This window comes from Dendropsophus ebraccatus, chromosome 10 (assembly GCF_027789765.1).
Source record: "Dendropsophus ebraccatus isolate aDenEbr1 chromosome 10, aDenEbr1.pat, whole genome shotgun sequence".
Taxonomy (NCBI): Eukaryota; Metazoa; Chordata; class Amphibia; order Anura; family Hylidae; genus Dendropsophus; species Dendropsophus ebraccatus.
Genome location: NC_091463.1, coordinates 90,786,115 through 90,806,296, shown reverse-complemented (window position 1 = coordinate 90,806,296; position 20,182 = coordinate 90,786,115). Strand labels below are relative to the sequence as shown.

At 45.3% G+C, this 20,182-nt stretch overlaps 1 protein-coding gene across 1 annotated transcript in view; it reads right to left on the bottom strand.

Moving 5' to 3' along the window:
• Positions 1-18,955, bottom strand: part of LOC138766335 (uncharacterized) — a 51,460-nt gene extending 32,505 nt beyond the window's left edge. The window contains exons 1-9 of the mRNA XM_069943873.1: positions 18,807-18,955; positions 17,767-17,814; positions 15,332-15,471; positions 14,882-14,970; positions 12,616-12,708; positions 11,187-11,300; positions 10,420-10,478; positions 9,053-9,192; positions 8,570-8,619 (exon numbers count right to left, since the gene is read on the bottom strand). Of these exons, the coding sequence (XP_069799974.1) occupies positions 8,570-8,619; positions 9,053-9,192; positions 10,420-10,478; positions 11,187-11,300; positions 12,616-12,708; positions 14,882-14,970; positions 15,332-15,471; positions 17,767-17,814; positions 18,807-18,920 (847 nt within the window). The 5' untranslated portion in view covers positions 18,921-18,955. The remainder of the gene's footprint in view (positions 1-8,569; positions 8,620-9,052; positions 9,193-10,419; positions 10,479-11,186; positions 11,301-12,615; positions 12,709-14,881; positions 14,971-15,331; positions 15,472-17,766; positions 17,815-18,806) is intronic.
• Positions 18,956-20,182: the final 1,227 nt, after the last annotated feature.

The window sequence follows — 20,182 nt, the reverse complement described above, 5'->3', positions numbered from 1 at the left end:
ACTAGAGATGAGTGAATCTCGAGCATGCTCAATTCCATCCGAACCCGAACGTTCGGCATTTGATTAGCGGTGGCTGCTGAACTTGGATAAAGCCCTAAGGCTACACTCACCAGCCACTTTATTAGGTACACCTGTCCAACTGCACGTTACCACTTAATTTCTAATCAGCCAATCACATGGCGGCAACTCAGTGCATTTAGGCCTGTAGACATGGTCAAGACAATCTCCTGCAGTTCAAACCGAGCATCAGTATGGGGAAGAAAGGTGATTTGAGTGCCTTTGAACGTGGCATGGTTGTTGATCCTAGAAGGGCTGGTCTGAGTATTTCAGAAACTGCTGATCTACTGGGATTTTCACGCACAACCATCTCTAGGGTTTACAGAGAATGGTCCGAAAAAGAAAAACCATCCAGTGAGCGGCAGTTCTGTGGGCGGAAATGCCTTGTTGATGCCAGAGGTCAGAGGAGAATGGGCAGACTGGTTCGAGATGATAGAAAGGCATCAGTGACTCAAATAGCCAACCGTTACAACCAAGGTAGGCAGAAGAGCATCTCTGAACACACAGTACGTCAAACTTTGAGGCAGATGGGCTACAGCAGCAGAAGACCACGCGTTACTAGCATGGTGTACCTAATAAAGTGGCCGGTGAGTGTATGTGGAAATCATAGATATAGTCATCGGCTGTATCCATGTTTTCCAGACAACCTTAGAGCATTATCCAAGTTTAGCAGCCCCCGCTAATCAAATGCCAAACGTTCGGGTTCAGATGGACTCGAACCCGAACCTGGTTCGCTCATCTCTAATCCCTATGTGTAATAGCGGTGCGTGGCCGGCGTCTGACGATATCCATTACCTATCCACGCTCCAGGGCTGCTCCTGTGGTCCGCTTCTCCCTGGGTCCCGCACTCTCTAGTTTCAGAGTGGCTTGTCAGCTGACAGGCCACTCAGCCAATCACAGGCCGGGACCGCCGCGGCCTGTGATTGGCTAAACGGCCTGTCAGCTGACAGGCCACTCTGAAGCTAGAGCGTGCGGGACCCGGGGAGAAGCGGACCGCAGGAGCAGCCCTGGAGCGTGGATAGGTAATATACACCATCTAAGCAAGGGCTGCAAGGACATCGGTAACGATGTCCCTGCAGCCCTTGTTAATTGATTATCAGGCCGTGTAATAGGCCCAGTAAACGAGCGCCGATCTAGCAGATCGGCGCTCGTTTACAGTTGTTATCTGGCCCCAATCGGTCCATCTAATAGTACCCTTAGGCCGGGTTCCCACTGGCTTTTTGCTGTCTGTTTAACATAACTGTTTAATGGGGGGGAAAAAAATCGGATGAAAAAATGGGTGAAAAGATGCATGCATTTGTGTGCATCTGTTTGGATCTGTTTTTCCATTGACTTCCATTATTTAAAAAAAAAAAAAAAAAAATTAAATGGATCCGTTTGTTGGATAGCGTACACAAAAATGTGGCAAACCAAAAATATAAAACCCAGCATCCGTTTTGATGTTTTTTTTTTTCTATTCTAAAGGAAGTTTATGGAAAAACTAATCCAAACAGATGCACACAAATTCATCAGTTGTTACATCCTTTTTTTTCCCTATTAACCCCTTTTCATTTTTGCACTTTCAATTTTTCCTCTTTGTGTTAAAAAACCATAGCGCTTTTATTTTTTCACCTACAGACCCACATGAGCCCTTATTTTTTGTGACACCAACTATACTTTGTATTGCCATGCTTAATTTTTTATTTTTCCATAATATATGCTGCACAAATGGAAAAAAAAAAAATATATATATATTGTAGGGATCTTCCCGGGGGATGGTGTGTTTGGACACAGTTCACAGCAGACTTGGACTTGTAAAATAACAGCTTGGCGTTTATTTTCAGCATAAACAGTCCGTAACAGAAATATAGCAACACTGTGCTTTAAGAACAAAACAAAAGGTCTTGCCCGTCTGGGCGCTAACTAACAAAAACAGGTTACCTCTCTGACACTTCAGTCGGCAGTATTGCGGGGTGTGAACAGGCCCCAGCAGCGGCTGTCTTCCCAGCTCTCATCAAACAGCATGCAGGCTGTTCACTCCTGGCTGAGAGAGAGAGACCTGTACACTGAGCACACCTTTTGCCTTCTCAGGCTGATTGGGATCAGAGCTCACCTGATCCCAAAACCCACACTGGATCGAGGGGGAGGGAATGGCAAGTCCCACTACCAAAACCTACCTGCCATTCCATGTAAGTCCAGGCCCGGCAATAATAAATAATAGCTCAGCAGCATAACACTGCTGAGCACAGATGCCTCCTGGACTCACCATCTCACACTATGTATCAACCTGGGTGAGATGTACATCCCCTCGAGCACTTTTCCCGTGACATGTCCACATATCCCCCCCCTCTTCTTCAGACCGGAGGGCTGAGCATTTTGTCCCCACAGACAGTGTACCCTAGATAGGGCGTCAGCATTTGCCTGTAATTTCCCTGGCCGGTGTTCCACCATGAAATTAAAGTTTTGGAGGGAAAGAAACCACCTAGTCACCCTTGCATTTTTCTCCTTGTTTAATTTCATCCATGTTAGGGGGGCATGGTCTGTCACTAACTTAAACCTCCTGCCTAGTAAGTAGTACTTCAGGGATTCTAGGGCCCACTTCACTGCCAGACATTCTCGCTCAACTATGGCGTAGTTTTTCTCGGCCGGGGATAGTTTCCTGCTTAAGTACATCACCGGGTGCTCCTCGCCATTCACGACCTGTGAGAGGACGGCACCTAACCCTGTGTTAGAGGCATCTGTCTGTACTAGAAACTCTCGCCTAAAGTCAGGGGTAACTAGCACAGGCTGTTGGCACAAGGCAGACTTAAGGCTTTTAAAAGCTTTCTCAGCCTCTGGAGTCCATGTCACCATTGCGGACTTCGCACCCTTTGTCAGGTCAGTTAGTGGGGCTGCAACTGAAGCAAAATTCGGCACAAACCTCCGGTAATAGCCGGTAATACCCAGGAAAGCTCTGACCTGTTTCTTTGTGAGGGGTTGAGGCCAATTCTGTATTGCCTCAATTTTATTTAGTTGTGGTTTCACTAACCCCCTCCCAATAATGTAGCCCAAGTATTTGGCCTCCTCTAAGGCTAGTGCACACTTCTCTGCATTGATGGTTAACCCCGCATCACTTATGGCATCTAACACCGCCTGGACCTTACAGAGGTGACTTTCCCAATCCGGACTAAAAATGACCACATCATCGAGGTAGGCAGCGGAGTAATCACGATGTGGTCGCAGAATCAAGTCCATCAACCTCTGAAAAGTGGCAGGGGCTCCATGTAACCCGAATGGCATCACTACGTATTGGAAGAGCCCATCAGGGGTGGAGAATGCAGTCTTCTCTCTAGCCTTAGGAGTGAGTGGGATCTGCCAGTAGCCCTTAGTGAGATCGAGGGTAGTTATGTACCTGGCATTACCCATCCTTTCTATCAACTCATCTACCCTGGGCATGGGGTAGGCATCGAACTTGGAGATCTCATTTAACTTTCTAAAGTCATTACAGAACCTCCAAGTTCCATTGGGCTTTGGGATTAACACAATCGGGCTGGACCACTCGCTCTGGGACACCTCAATGACTCCTAGGTCAAGCATACGTTTTACCTCGGATGATACCGCCTCCCTCCGTGCTTCTGGTATCCTATAGGGCTTCAGGTTTACTCTGCTTCTAGGCTCAGTTTCAATATGATGACTAATGAGATGCGTACGCCCTGGTAGGTCAGAAAACTTGTCTTTATTTCTCTGCAGGAACTCCTTAGCTTCCTGCTTCTGGGATACTGATAGGGTGTCACCAATCCTGACCGGAGGGATTGGTGGTGACAGATGACCAACAGGCTTTGTCGCCACCAAGGATTCCCTGTCTTTCCAGGGCTTGATCAAGTTTATGTGATAAACTTGGAAAGGCTTCCTTCTACCTGGTTGGTGTACCTTGTAGTTGACCTCACTGATCTTCTCTACAATTTCATAGGGACCCTGCCACTTGGCTAAGAATTTGCTTTCTACCGTGGGAACAAGTATGAGTACCCGGTCACCTGGGCTAAAGGTCCTGATTCTTGCAGAACGATTGTAAATTCTGCTTTGGCCCTCTTGCGCCCTCTGGAGGTGTTCCCTTACTAGGGGCATTACAGTGGCTATACGGTCCTGCATTTGTGCTACATGCTCTATAACACTCTTGTATGGGGTGGACTCACTTTCCCATGTCTCTTTCGCTATATCCAACAAACCCCTAGGGTGACGACCATAGACTAATTCGAAGGGAGAGAACCCTGTGGACGCTTGGGGTACTTCCCTAATAGAAAACATCAGGTAAGGTAGTAAGTGATCCCAATCACGACCATCCTTTTCCACCACTTTTTTTAACATATGTTTCAGGGTTTTATTAAACCTCTCCACTAACCCGTCTGTCTGTGGGTGATATACAGAGGTACGTAGGTGTGAGATTTTAAACAGTTTGCATAGCTCTTTCATTACCTTTGACACAAATGGGGTACCTTGGTCAGTCAAGATTTCCTTGGGGATCCCCACCCTGGAAAACATATAAAACAATTCCCGTGCAATTGTTTTAGAGGTAGTGTTTCTTAGGGGTACAGCCTCAGGATAGCGGGTCGCGTAGTCCAACACCACTAGAATGTACTGGTGTCCCCTAGCCGACTTTACAATGGGACCCACCAAGTCCATTGCGATCCGGTCAAAAGGTACCTCTATGATGGGGAGTGGGACCAAAGGACTGCGAAAATGCGACACTGGAGCGCTAAGCTGACATGTGGGGCACGACTCACAGTATTTTTTTATGTCAGCATAAATTGCAGGCCAATAAAACCTCTGGAGGACTCTCTCCTGTGTTTTATCTGTCCCCAAGTGGCCCCCAAGGACATGATTATGGGCCATGTCGAGTACCTGACGCCGGTACGACTTAGGCACCAGAAGCTGTTCCACCACCTCCTCATTAATCTTAGTGACTCTATAGAAGAGATCATTAGTCATAGAAAAATGTGGAAATCTTTTCTCAGCTTCTGGTTCCTGAGGTACCCCATTCATAACAGTGACCTGCTCTCTCGCATTTTTGAGAGTGGGGTCCTGTAATTGTGCAGTACCAAAATTATCCCTAGACACCTCTAAGTCTGGAACATTTTGCGCAGTGGGAGGAGCCTCTTCCTCACCAGCCAGGACCTGCAAAGGAAAAGCATCATTTTCATCCTGTACATTTTTATCATTTACCGTGGGTAATGCAATAGACTTAGGGGTCTCCTCACTCCTTTCAGGGGATTGTTGTTTTCCCCATAGAGCCCAGAATAAAGGAAAATCACGCCCCAATATCACATTATGCATAAGATTTTTAACCACACCCACTTCATATTGTACAGCGCCTAGTTCAGTCCCGACATTAGCCCGTACTATAGGGTAAACCTTTGTATCACCATGTATGCATACCACACTCATATGTCTTGCTGGCACAAAGTCCCCAGTCACCAGGCTGGCATGCACCAGGGTGACAAGGCTTCCTGAGTCCAGCAACGCCTTAACAGGAAAGTCATTTACAGTAATGTTGCAGACTTGTGGTTCAGTCTCTAGTCCAGTGACTGCAACAAAAGACGGCTCCGCAAATAGCGACTGACGCCGGCTAGCGTCACACTCCATGGGCTCAGTGGTAAGAGGGCAATGGGCAGACATATGTCCTGTCTCATGGCATCTCCAGCACTGGATAGGGCCTGGTCTCCTTGGCAGGGAGTCCTTTTTAGGGCCACTTAGCCACCGGGGACCACCACCAGTCTTTTGCCCCTGAGACGCCTCCTGAGCGCTCTTCCCTCTATCAGCACCCCTCCACACTCCCCCAATAGATGGAAGTCTCTTACCAGCTGACGGCACAGGTCTGGCACTCCGGGGAGGTGACGGTGCTGCAGGAACATCACGGAGGTAGTCCTCGGTCGCCTGGAACCTCTCCACAAGGCTGACAAGTTCGTCGGCACTCTTAGGGTCGCCTTGTCCCACCAAGCGTTGCAGATCAGCAGGAAGTGCGCGGAGGTAGCGATCCATCACGACCCTCTCTAGGATCTGTGCAGGAGTAGAGGTGTCTGGCTCCAACCACTTTCTTGCCAAATGAATCAGGTCGTACATCTGGGACCTCGCTGACTTGTCCAGACTGTAGCTCCAGTTGCGGACTCTCCGGGCACGGACAGCAGCAGTAACTCCTAGTCGGGCGAGTATCTCTGCTCTTAGCCGAGGATAGTCCTTGACCTCTTGCTCACTGAGGTCATAGTAGGCCTTTTGAGGTTCGCCTGTTAAATAGGGAGCAATGACCTCTGCCCACTCAGGGGAGGGTAACTTTTCTCGCTCAGCCACACGCTCAAAGACAGTTAAATAGGCCTCAACATCGTCATCAGCAGTCATCTTTTGCAGCGCACGCTGCACAGCTCTTCTCACAGACAAAGTCTCTGGCGCGGCTGCTGCCACCAGCTGGGGATTAGCACCTGCAGACGCCTCTTGCTTTGCTATCAGGTGCTCAATAAGTCTCTGTTGTTGAGCCATCGCTTGTTCGTGGCGCAGATTAGCATCTGCCAGAGCCTGTTGTTGCTGCCGATTAGCCTGCTGGTGTGCAGCCAATGCCTGTTCATGGCGCAGGTTAGCAGCCTCCTGATCCTGCTTAGCGGCTGCCTGAGCCTGTTGTTGTGCGACCAACGCCTGTTGCTGTTGCAGACTCACTTGCATTAGCTGCTTCATCATTTCCTCCATGTTGCTTGACTGTTTTTGGAGTGAAGCAGCAGCCTTCACCCAGGACATACGCAGCTGTAGCCAAGTTGATGCACACCGTTGCCCCTAGCAACCGCTTTGCCCGCTCCGCAGCACCAATTGTAGGGATCTTCCCGGGGGATGGTGTGTTTGGACACAGTTCACAGCAGACTTGGACTTGTAAAATAACAGCTTGGCGTTTATTTTCAGCATAAACAGTCCGTAACAGAAATATAGCAACACTGTGCTTTAAGAACAAAACAAAAGGTCTTGCCCGTCTGGGCGCTAACTAACAAAAACAGGTTACCTCTCTGACACTTCAGTCGGCAGTATTGCGGGGTGTGAACAGGCCCCAGCAGCGGCTGTCTTCCCAGCTCTCATCAAACAGCATGCAGGCTGTTCACTCCTGGCTGAGAGAGAGAGACCTGTACACTGAGCACACCTTTTGCCTTCTCAGGCTGATTGGGATCAGAGCTCACCTGATCCCAAAACCCACACTGGATCGAGGGGGAGGGAATGGCAAGTCCCACTACCAAAACCTACCTGCCATTCCATGTAAGTCCAGGCCCGGCAATAATAAATAATAGCTCAGCAGCATAACACTGCTGAGCACAGATGCCTCCTGGACTCACCATCTCACACTATGTATCAACCTGGGTGAGATGTACATCCCCTCGAGCACTTTTCCCGTGACATGTCCACAATATATATAAATTAAAACCTTTAAAATGCTTCCTTTTAATGCTTTTATTTTTTTGGGCCATGATCGGTAGCTTGCTTGCGTATTTGCAACTTTTTGAGCGCTCAGCGCTCTATTCAAATTTTTCTTTATTTGATGTGACAAAAAATCAGCAAATTTGCACTTTGGCGGGTTTTTGTACTTTCTCTGTTTACCATGTGAGATCGGGAATGCAATACTTTAATAGTTTGGGCGATTCCGAACTATGGGGGAGATTTATCAAACTGGTGTAAAGTAAAATTGTCTTGGTTGCCCCTAGCAACCAATCAGATTCCACCTTTCATTCTTCACAGATCCTTTGGAAAATGAAAGGTGGAATCTGATTGGTTGCTATAGGCAACTAAGACAATTCTACTTTACACCAGCTTGATAAATCTCCCCCCATGTTTTAGAATTTATTTGTAAAATGGGGAATAGGGGCGTGATTTCAACTTTTATTATGGAAAGGGCTTTTTTTTAAATTAATTAATTATTATTATTTTTTTTCACTTTAACTTCTATTATAGTTGTTCTGATCTCTCAGAGAGGGGCGACCTACCCACTAGACCACCAGCTAAGCCGTTCTTTGAGCATTTAAATGCAGCTGTCAGTTTTGACAGCTGCATGTAAATAGTTAATTAGCCGGCCGCAGCTTAAAGCCCCCTCTATATGCATTCTTACAATTCACACATAACAGATCCGCAGCGGATTTTACGCTGCAAATTTGCAGCGAAATCTGCTGCGGATTGTTTGTCAGTCATTTTGAATGAGAAGACATTCCGCTTCGAGTATGTACAGTAAATGCCGCCCCGTTACCCCCCACGGCCCGGTACATACATTACCCGCTCAACGTTCTGGCTTGCTTCGGGGGTTCCCGGCTGGACATCTCGCTCAGCCAATCAGTGCGCTGCCCCTCTGCAGACGCAGGGAGCCCCCTAAGCAAGCCAGAGCAGATTTTTCTACAAATTTGCAGCATAAAATCCGCTGTGGATCCGTTACGTTTGAATCTGGCCTTACAAATGTGTGTGTGCATGAATGCTCACCATTGTTTTCTCAAATACCTACATATATTTAGATAATTTAACATTTTATATTTTTTGTCTTTACCTTTAGTTGGTTCTCCAAACTTCAGCTCTGAGACAACGTTGTCCTGCGGCCTAAGGGGGAAGGAAGCCAGAACATTCTATAAGAAAGGATTCCAGTGTCTAAGATATTTCTGCTTCTTTGTTCTAAATATTTATTGCTCTGTTACATTGGTATGTTTGTTATCTTAGTCTGTTTTCTGTGTAAATGTCAGATTTTTCCAGCTATTTGTGCCCCCCACTGAAATGGATGGAGACCATGAAAGGATGAGTTAGCATTGCCAGCTCACAGGGTTCATGTGTGGCTATCAGCTGGTGTACCTTGGTATAGGAAGCAACAGAAGGCACAAGAGTCTGACTTAGGAAGTAACTCAAGATGTATATACAGGTTGGATGACTGGTTGACCAAAGGCGGTTCTAAAAAATGGCTGACTTTGATTAAAAAAAAAAGTGGAATCAAGTACCAAGAGGGTCACTGAGGAGAAGGGAATGTTCGGGTAGAACTCACGCTGTGATGATCTCTTTTAGAGTAATTTCTCCTTCTGTCTTACTGATCTCCAGTCGGGCAGTGTAGAGGATTCTCACGTTATAATGTTGATCCATTGAATTTTGAGATTTAGCCACAAGATGCCAAGTGGTAAAGATATTCTACAGAAGTGGAGGGAGTATGAGAGAAGTCAGTATCAGAGGGTAGGGAGCTCTAAAAGGGTAGTCTGACCAATATGGCTGACTGTTGGAGACCTAACCAATGGGACGCCCATAGAGTAATCACATCACTGATAACTTCCCCCCGAATTCTTGGATTATGGCCACTAGAGATGAGAGAGTAGTAAAATGCTTGGATATTACTCGAGTATAAGTCAAGTATTTTCTGATCTGAATATTCCATTTGAGTAACAAACCCGAATAAGGTCAATAGAAGACTCAAGCTTTTTTTCAGGGGGATCCCTATTCGATAGAGGGGAGGGTGTCTGGTGCACCTGAAAATCTCAGAAAGTAATGGAAAGACTATAGAAATGGAACTGGGGCAGAAGGGGGAGCATGTATGGAGACATTAAAGACTTCTAGCTCCCTGAATTATGCCACTTTTACAACAAACAAAAGTGTAGCACAGTATACAACAGAGTTTTCAAGTAAGGGATAACACTAGTGACAGAAAATATCTATATTTAAGTTTGGACAGTAGTGAGTACAGTACTGTCAGCAAAAAAGCTCTGCACAGTATACAGCGGTGTATACTCAATCCCCACCACTACCCGGTCGCACTAGGACAATTGTTAGACTGTATAACGCTTGTATTATACTGTATTGCACAGGAATTTTTTGTGCTTTGTTTTTAAGAAAGAGAAAAGTCTAGGCAGAAAAAAATATGGACAGTAGTGAGTATAGTTCTGTCAGCAAAAAAGTGTAGCACAGTATACATATATTATTAGTTCTAATATACTGTTCCAGCTATTTCCTTCCAACACTCACTAATTACTCCTACTAGTCCTTAAGAGGACTGTTGGCCTATGTTGGGTAATCACCTACCTAACTATGTATTCTAAGTCCTGAGCCTGCTCTGTCCCTGCTCCTGCAGCTCTCCCTGTCAGCTAACAGACTGCAAGAGAGCCAAGCATCAGATGACCTGGGTCTATATACACCCAGGTCACCTGATTCAGCCGGCCAATCACAGCTATACCAGCAGCCAACATAGAGCTGCTACATAGCAGAACCTCACAGCCTCTCGCATGTTTATTGGCTGATTAAAGCCACCCCGCGGTATTAATTTGAGTATCGAGTACCGCGATACTTGAGCGAATAGTGAGCTCGAATGAGTATGTTCACTGACTTATATTACGCTTTTAAATTTTTAAAACACATGTGGACTCCAACCTTAGATTCTTCCAGATTCAGAGGCGTCTTTATTTCAAGAAGTCCAGGGCATGTATTTGCTAAAGAGAAGAATACAAGTTATCGTAAACCACAATAATATATATTATATATGGACAAAAGTATTTGGAATCCTCCACATAACACCCACATGAGCTTTCAGGACATTACATTCTAAATCCGTAGCCATTAATGTATATTAGTTTAAAGGGGTTTTCTGGATAAAACATACAGATAAACTATCCACAGCCAAGCTCATCAGTCCCTGATCGACAGAGTGTCATCCCCTCTGCCCATCAGCTGTTTGGAGCCCATACTACACAGTGAATGGGGCGGAAGCAGTTGCCGCCATTCACTGTGTAGTGGTAGTGATGTGTAACTGCAACTCAAATCCCATTCTGGTGAACAGGAGCTGAGCTGCAGTAACTGGGTCCGGCCACTACACAGTGAACAGAGCCAACTGCTTCCACGCCAGTTCATTGTGTAGCATAAGCACCATACAACTGATGCCATAAAGCGTAGTCCTGTTGTGTTATGCTCGGAAAACCCCTTTAACAGTGGAAGCTGTTAAACCCATAGTGACACGTAGAAGTTTGTATCACTTTAGGTAGCCAAAGCGAGCGGTTCACTATCAATGGAGACTATGCTTGCTAATGATACACATTGCTTCCCCATAATGGCTGCCATGAATTTCACACAGCGGACATGACATGAAATAATCTCCTAACTTTTATAATGATAATGGAAGTGACTGATGATCATTTTCTTACCGTAATCATTAGTGATGTCGAACTCCTTATAAAAGGTTAATTCCTTGCATTTTCCCCATTCTTTGAACTCTTCCAGATTTATCGGTGGATTTGAAGCTAGCGCTCTAGCTCTCACTAGAGACAGGAGGTGATAGGTGGTGAGGATGATCCAGTATGTGAGATAATCTAGATTTAATACAACTAACAATAGCTATAAAAAGTGGCACTGCTCTCAGGGGTCTATATAAGTGAGTACCTTCAAATAATAACTATACACAGATGTGCCCATCCTTACCTTTCCTTTAGTAAGTAACATTAAAAGAATTTTTTAATAATGTAGGGTCCTTATATATGGATGTACTGGTACAACAACAACAACTTAAAAAGGTGCGGTGAGCTCCCCCTAGTGGTAACATCGGGCAGTTAAAATATTATTATTTATCATTTATTTTAAATCTTTGTTTCTAAGTGATGTTAAAGAGAATCTGCAGTTTTTTTTCATCCAAATAGTAGATAGTTTTTCCAAAAATAGGCAAACGATACTACTATTCAATAGGACCCCCCCCCCCCCCCAAAAAAAAAAAGATCAAGCATTTAGCAACTGAGTAATCCTTCCAGACCAAATTCCATATAGCCATCATAAAGTGCTGTACTACTGCCATATGTACAGTATATGGGACAGTATATGAGGTCACATGATGTAGAACCACCACTTAAAGTGGTTACATAAAAGGTTACCAATCAGCACAATTGGGCTGATATGGTTCCCTGGTTCCCTGCCGTGGCTGCAGCAGGAGCTTTATACGGCAGAAAAAGTAGTTTAATTATCTGGGCGCGTGGCAGGCAGAGGCGATAGTCATCTAGGCTGCTCCCTGCAAGTGTCTTGTCACCGCTTTCTGCCTGTCAGCACGCTCGGAGGGGATGTGACATGCAGAGATGCCCAATATTGGCCTATCTCCCTGTCAATCATTCCACCAGTAACTAGACACTGGCGGGAGCTGCCCAGATGAGTACCGCTCTGCCTCAGCCTGCCGCGCCCAGGTAATAAAGCTTCTTTTTCTGCTGTATATAGCTTCTGCTGCAGCCATGGCCGGTACCTGCTGGGCTGCTCAGGAGCTTTATACAGTTCTCCAGGGAACCATATCAGCCCAATTGGGCTGATTGGTTCCCTTTAAAGGGAATCTGTCAGCACCAGAACTGCCTGAACCATGAGTCATCTGGGTGGTCCCCAGTGGGTTCTGCCTGCCCTGCTAGTCTTAATTGATAGATCCCTCTCTATACTCTAACAGGAAGATATCTGTCAATCAAGACTGGGGTGGGAAGAAGCCACTAGGAAGCGCCCCAATGAATAATAGTTCAGACAGCATGAAAGTGATTCTGGTTTCCTTTAACTTTTCCCATTGACATCTCTATAGTGGAGAATGTGAACAGTTACATACACAGGACTCACCGTATAGGGCTGATGTTTGAATAATGCCATTGGATACACGATTGATCATTAAGACGTGGCTGTGAAGCTGAACAATTGTGATCAGTGTAGAGGCTGGAGGGAGGAGGAATCAATACATCATGTTTAGGAATTTATGGTCACTTCATTTTGATATTGTGATCTATTCAAATAGAGAAACTTGAAGTTCCTGAACCCAGTGCAAAATCTATAAAGGGGGCAATGTTCCTAGATTGACTGACATTGAGAAACATGTGATTGTGTCTCCACGGTGTTTGGTTGATCTCCCTGAGGTCAACCATCATTCTCCTGAATGCACTTACTAGGCTTTGCTCACACTAGTCAGAATCCTACTCCACACTGATGAGGGGCAAATACCCTGAAACAGCTGCCTGTGGATGGATACATTGCTAAGGGGGTTTCCTTGACAGGAAAACGCCTTTGGCTTGGTTGTTCCTTCCCGGAGGAAGGTCTGGCTGGCTCACTGACGTTAAGAAACAAGTAATGGTGTCTCCGCAGTACTTTTGCATAAAATCTATAAAGGGACCTCACGTCTGACACTAATACTAGTGTCTTATGAGGCAGAAGGGACATTGGGCCCTATAAAAACCAGGGCCTGGAAGCAACTTCTACCTCCATATGATTCTTAAAGGGTCGTCTAGACTATGTGAGTCAAACTCATGCCCTCCAGCTGTTATAAAACTACCAATCCCTTCATGCCTGAACAGCCAAAGCTAAGGTTGGATGACACCAACAAGCAATTCTTCTATGGCCAATGAGAACTAAACCTGGTGAACAGGTCCGCAGCTGTAACTAGACAAAGGCACAGTGCGCAGTTTCCTTGGGTCATGTATAATTGAGGGCCCTGCTGTAGAGAGGGGCAAGAATGGGCCATCAATGAGCTTGGTCTGACAGTGGATCCATCTTCATGGCAGAAAACATCAGAGTTCTATCATGTGCTGCTTCCTAAGAACAGGATTGTCGTTGATGTGAATAGAGGTGAGCTGTCACATACTATGTGAATTAGGGATTCTCAAACTTTTTGTTTTTGGGTCCCACAACGAAATCCATGTTGATGTAGGAGCCTCATCAGGATGCAAATATTACTGCACAGTGCCAAATACCCCCATGTAGTGCACATAATATCCCAGAGCAGTTCCAAACCAGACCCACAGTTCAGAAATAAATATCGCTCCACCTGTTGTAAACCAACACTAAAGTGCAGCAATAAATACCTCTCCACCTGCAGTAATCTAACACTAACACATACATCTTTACCTGTAGTTGGCCAACACCACACTGTAGCAGAAAATACTGCTCCACCTGCAGTAAACCAACAATGCAAGGCAACAATACTTATTGCTTTTTCTGTAGTTAGCCAACACCACACTGTAGCAATAAATACTGATCCACTTGTAGTAAACTAACATCACACTGCAGAACTACACACTGCTCCACCTGTAGTAACCCAACACCACAGAGCAGAAATACATTTCTATGCCTGTATAACCCAACAACACATTGCAGAAATACATACTGCTCCCCGTGTTTAATCCAACATCACACTGCAGAAATACATACTGCTCTACCTGTATTACCTGGTTCTATAGCTATAGCAATGCATACTGCTCCACCTGTATAACCCAACACCACAGTGAAGTAAGAAATACTTCTTTACCTCTGAACAGCAGCACAGTGTAGCATTTCTGTCACCATAACCCATCCCTCTAGCCATTTGGCAGTTTTCACATCCTCCTTAGCCATACCCCATTACTAGCACTGATACCCTTCAACTCCCACATCAATGGCAGTTTCCCTCTCCCCCACACCACTTTCCACATTCACAGCTCTGTTGTAGAGATGTGGAGCAAAGAAAATCACATGTGGGGAAAGAGGGTCAGGAGCTGTAACCTCTACTAGAAGATGCTGCTTATCTCTTCTGTTCGAGCGCACATGAGCTCTCTATGTTTAGTTACACTGCCCCTTAGGTAATGAACCTTGAAGATCATAGTCATGTGACGTGACCATAATCATGATATTGTCATGTTGATAACATTGACATAACATCCTTAACCCACTGTATGTACGAAGCCTACACTCGGAATACACAGGCAAGAACCCTGCACCATACAAGACTGTGACTTGAAAGATAGCAGCCATGTTCTTCTTATCCTAATCATACACCTTAAGTTGGCCTATTTTTCAAGTATGGTTTGGTCCTGATACTTGAGAAGTCTATCCACCCATATTATAACATGTGAGCTCTTACCTTCCTTATCATCTTTTTTAAAAGTCAGGACTTTTACGTCCTCAGAGACCCTCTGTAAATGAATTGGCTCATCAGTGATCCCCTCCATTCTGTGGGTGAAAAAGCAAGAGTTCAAAAGCTCTACAGATGTGAACAACCTTACCTTTCCTTTAGTTAAGGATTTCCATTCCTCATAAAACTCATTCAACACAATATCACAACATGTTTTCAGGTCACTCAAAAGGCTTCATTTACATAATAATCGCTATGTGCCCAACTATATTGCAGACAATATCCCACACTATACTGTATAATAACAGTGTCCACCTCAAATGTTACAAAGATACATAGCATGATATGATTTGGGCTCCAACCACAGAATAATAATGGATACCACTCAGCTATGAACAGTTCACCCAATGAGAGAAATTCAGTACTCGAAGAGGAGGAAACCTGTTCACTTAAACTTACGGATTGAAGAATTCAGTAATTGTTCCCTCCTTCTCTGTCAGAGATAATTTGGCATAGGAATAGTGCACGTTATTCAGAACAGTCAGAGTAGTCAGCGTGGTTCTGGCCACTAAGGCTTTGAGGTTCCACAAGCCATTTATCTGTATGGAAATGACACAAGAAATACTAAATTAACTTAAACAAATCTCTGTAAAGGCTATCCTCCTCCTAGACAATGTAAATAAAAGCCATTAAAGGGGAACTCCAGGTAGAGGTTGAAAAAAATTAAACTTCTGCAGAAGCATAAAGCATTACTTACCTGTCTATCCCAGTTTTGAAACTACCAAAAATCCATTTGTTTGGGTTTTTTTGTTTTGTATTGTGTTTATGTCCTTCCTGGTTAAGCAGTTCCCAGAATGCAATGCTTTCCCTTAGCAGATCATCACAGTCCCCCACCCATCACAATCAGTAAAATTAGTGCTGCACCTGCTTCTGGCCGGTCAGAGATGGTGGATCACTCAGGGGATTGGGGGATCCAGCCAAGCCTCCTGGGACTTCACGCCCTGCCCCCTGTCTGCATCATCAGCAAACACACACAATGTGAGACAGAGGCATGGAATATTTGTCTCCTAAGGTGGGAGAGCAATGGGAGCAGAAGACAATGTGAATTGGCAGAGAGGCCATTTTTCTTCACTTCCTGGATTTCTATCAGCTACCAGTGTGGCAGAACCGCACAGATACGGTAATACATTGTATAGACACATCTATATAACTTTTAATGTACTTTTAAAAGAAAACAAGTTTTTCTTATCCGGAGTTCCCCTTTAAGTCATCCGCCCCCCCCTCCACCGCTCACACATCCTGTGCTCATAGTTCCCCTTTAAAGGTTCCAATGCATTTCAGGCATAGTAACACTCTTCATCATGGCTTTTTTCTGAATTTAGTAGAGGAGCAAGTATAAGTCCTCAAGTGTCCAGCATGGTTTATGAAGGTTACCCTCAAGTACTGTCATGGGTTTTCTATTCTAGAAAGAAAGTGAACATCACTACTGGGACCTTACTGATCCTGAGAATAGAGAGGTTACACTACTGGTTTACCCCCCTTCAATGATTTTCATTTGACATGGGTACTTCCTGCTACTATTAGATAATTTCAACACATTCCCACAGATGGCCATTGGAGGTTGGGTCCCCGAATAATCAGAAAGTGATATCATATCCTAGTAATATGTCATCACTTCCTGCAATGGGAAAACCAGAATAACTCCTTGCCAAAGCAGCCAGTATTGGCCTTTATACTGGGACAACTTTAAAGAGAATGTACCTTCTGACCTCTAATATTGCGATATACATACCAATCTGTCGGCGCTGACATGTAGACTACGCTGCTGTGGATCATTTTTAATTTCTATGCCCAGTCACCGTTAATTTCCCCGCTGAACGGATATTCAAATGAGCCCAGGTGAAGCACAGGAGGCGGGCCCGGCGCATGCTATTCCTCTTTACCTCCGCCCCCCATCCGTGACTCTCATCATCCACGCCCCAGTACCACCTCTTATGTTAATATGGCAGGTCCTACATCCCAGCGTGATGACAGGGCGGTCGGGGCGTAAACAGGAGGTGGGGCTGTGCGGCATGCTGTAGGAGCTGCCGTGTTAACATAAGAGGTAGTACTGAGGTGTGGATGATGAGAGTCAGCAGCGCGTGTCACGGGGGGGGGGGGGGGAGGCGAAGAGGTAAGAAGGAATAGCACACCTTTTGTACACTTAAACACTTTACTTTTTGTAATTTATTTTTTCTAAATCACCATATTATGACCGACATAACTGTTTTTTTCCCATTGAAAGAACTGAGAGGAGGTTTATTTTTGTGGGAAAAAATTGTTGTTTCCATTTATATAATTTTGGAGTAGATGTGACCTTTTGATAACTTTTTTATTCCATCTTACAGAAAAATAGCAATTTCCTTTAGAGATAATAAGTATGTATGTCTGTTGTTTCCAATACTAAAGCTTTTTTCATTGGGTAAAAAAGAAATTTAGGATTTTTTTTAAACACTTTTTTAAACACTTTTTTTATTTACCACTAGGAGACTTGAAGATGTGATCCTATGTAGAGCAACATGTAGGCTGATGAGCTATTAGAGAGAGACCCCACCATCTCATCTGTCCAACCACTTAGATGCCACAATTGCTTAGATTGAGGTATCTAGTGTCTAGGGGGTTAATTGACAAGGATCAGAGGTGGCTCAGATCCCAGCCAGTGTACAATATCTAACTGTAGACTGTAGGACTGCAGTAACCCTCAGCATTACAGGTATACAGTTATGTCCATTTGTGAAGAAGAAGTTAAAGAATCACAGTACTGTATGGGAGATGGCTGTATACCTAGCACAGGTGCTGCATGTGCGATGTGTGTTGGAGGAGACAAAACTGATGAAAAGGCAAAATGTACTCACCTGACTGATTCGTTTAGCGGGCGGTGTTTTGTAATCTGTTCCACTAATCTATCAAGAGAGGCACAAAGTCATCTGAATTGAAAGGCAAGCAATACACCTCATCATTGCATGTTGTACAATAAGTTCCTTGTTCACTTTTTCATGCTTTCTTGCTTAGATACTAAATGGGGGCTGCGAGTAAGTCTCTGTCAAGCACAGCTCTATTAAAGGGGTATTCTGCTCTTTTGAAAGTTTTAACATGTTGCTGGATAACATAACAGATATGCTATTCTTACCTCTCTGCCCTCTCCCGATGTCCTCCTGTGCCGTCGTCGGGTCCCTCGCTGGATGATTCTGCCTCCACTTCAGAGACGGATGTATCTCTGCAGTGGCAGCCTGCTCAGCCAATCACTGGTCATGATGCTGTCTTATATCTGTCAGGGATTGGCTGAGCAGGCTGTCACTGTCAAGAAAGGTCAGTCTCAAAAGTGGAGGCAGAATCATTCAGCCGGGGACCCGAAGATGCTGCAGCAGTAACTGATTTATCAAACATGGTGTAACTCATGGTGAAACTGGCTCAGTTGCCCCTAGCAACCAATCAGATTCCTCCTTTCATTCCTCACAGACTCTTTGGAAAATGAAAGGTGGAATCTGATTGGTTGCTAGGGGTGACTGAGCCAGTTTCACTTTACACCATGTTTGATAAATCTCCCCCTATGCCTAGTCTAAACACTGAGACCCCAACCGGTAAAAACTTCTGATATGTCTCTGTCAAAAGTATTTATTAATAACTGCTAACTGGAGAATTAAGAGCTAATATTATGTTTTATAGCAAAATATGCCTTAAAGGGGTATTCTGCTGATGTTAAACGTTTAATATGTTGCTGCCTTTTAGATGTACAATATGCAGCTATCTCAGTCACATGACAGAGAATGTGCTAATTCCTGAATTCACCCCACATGTTTTTCTATTTGCTCCTGTTCCGAACACCTAACTGATAGAACGTTTGATATCTCTTTATGTAGTTCATCGGGGAAGAGCATAGAGAGTACATACTTACATTTTCAACATCAAAGGGCAGCACCTTTCCTTTAAAGCAGGGGTCGAAGGCGCTCCCCCATGTGATATGAAGGAGACAACCAAGAATCAGTCGGAGGATGGTGGTGGTCCTCATGGTTGAACAAGACGAGAGAAATGGAGACCTGGTGTACTGGATCAGCCTTTATTATAGCCCTATATTCACCCAATAAAAAACTAGCTCAACACCTATCACCAGGGGTCAATGATCTGAGGTCCTTTGGGGGCAAAGAAACAAAGTGCATTTCATAAAGCTAAATATTACGACAGACAAGCAGAATAATTAACCCATAATATTACAAAGCTTTCTACTCTGATACTTTACAATAAGTTCTTCTTTATGTGTCACATACATAGAAGAGAAATATCCAAGAATCAACAAAAAGCCTTATTTCTAGCACACCATTGCAATGAAAAGAGCACTTATTTGCTACCCTTCTTCCTCTTTTTTCCTTGTAGAAAAGAGCAGTGGTGCAACCTCTGGATAGGGCTGGGCGATATAAACGATATGCCAAAATATCGTCATCAATTCGGTTGACGATATAGATTTTTGGCATATCGTCATATCGCGATATACCACGGAGCGGTAGTGAATAAGCTTCTCACTTACCGCTCCGTGGTACCGCACTGCAGGGCCTTCCGTTCACGCATCGTCAGCGCGCTAGCGCGCTGATGCGTGTGACGTCAGGTCTCCCAGTGCATGCTGGGAAGAAGACGCGGCCCGTCTCGCCTCGCGGACTCCCATCAGCCAGCCCTGCAGGAAAGGTAAGTAGCAGAGGGGTCGGGGGCGGCAGATGGCTTGGCATGGGGCTGATGATGGCCCTGGCTGGGGGGACATGATGGCTGGCACATGAAATGGCTGGAAAACTGGGAGGGGAGATGACTGGCACTGGGGGGGGGGGGGGGCTGATGACTGGCAACGGGGGGCTGATGACTGGCAACGGGGGGCTGATGACTGGCACAAGGGAGGGCTGATGACTGGCACAAGGGAGGGCTGATGACTGGCACAAGGGAGGGCTGATGACTGGCACAAGGGAGGGCTGATGACTGGCACAGGGTGGGCTGATGGCACAGGGGAAGGTTGATGACTGGCAAGGGGGGCTGATGACTGGCAAGGGGGGCTGATGACTGGCGCAAGGGGGGCTGATGGCACAGGGGAGGGCTGATCACTGGCACAGGGTGGGCTGATGGCACAGGGGAAGGCTGATGACTGGCAAGGGGGGTGATAACTGGCACAAAGGGGGCTGAAGGCATAGGGGAGGGCTGATCACTGGCACAGGGGAAGGCTGATCACTGGCAAGGGGGGGGTGAGTATACACACAAAAAATTTTTTATATATCGTGATATATCGTTATATCG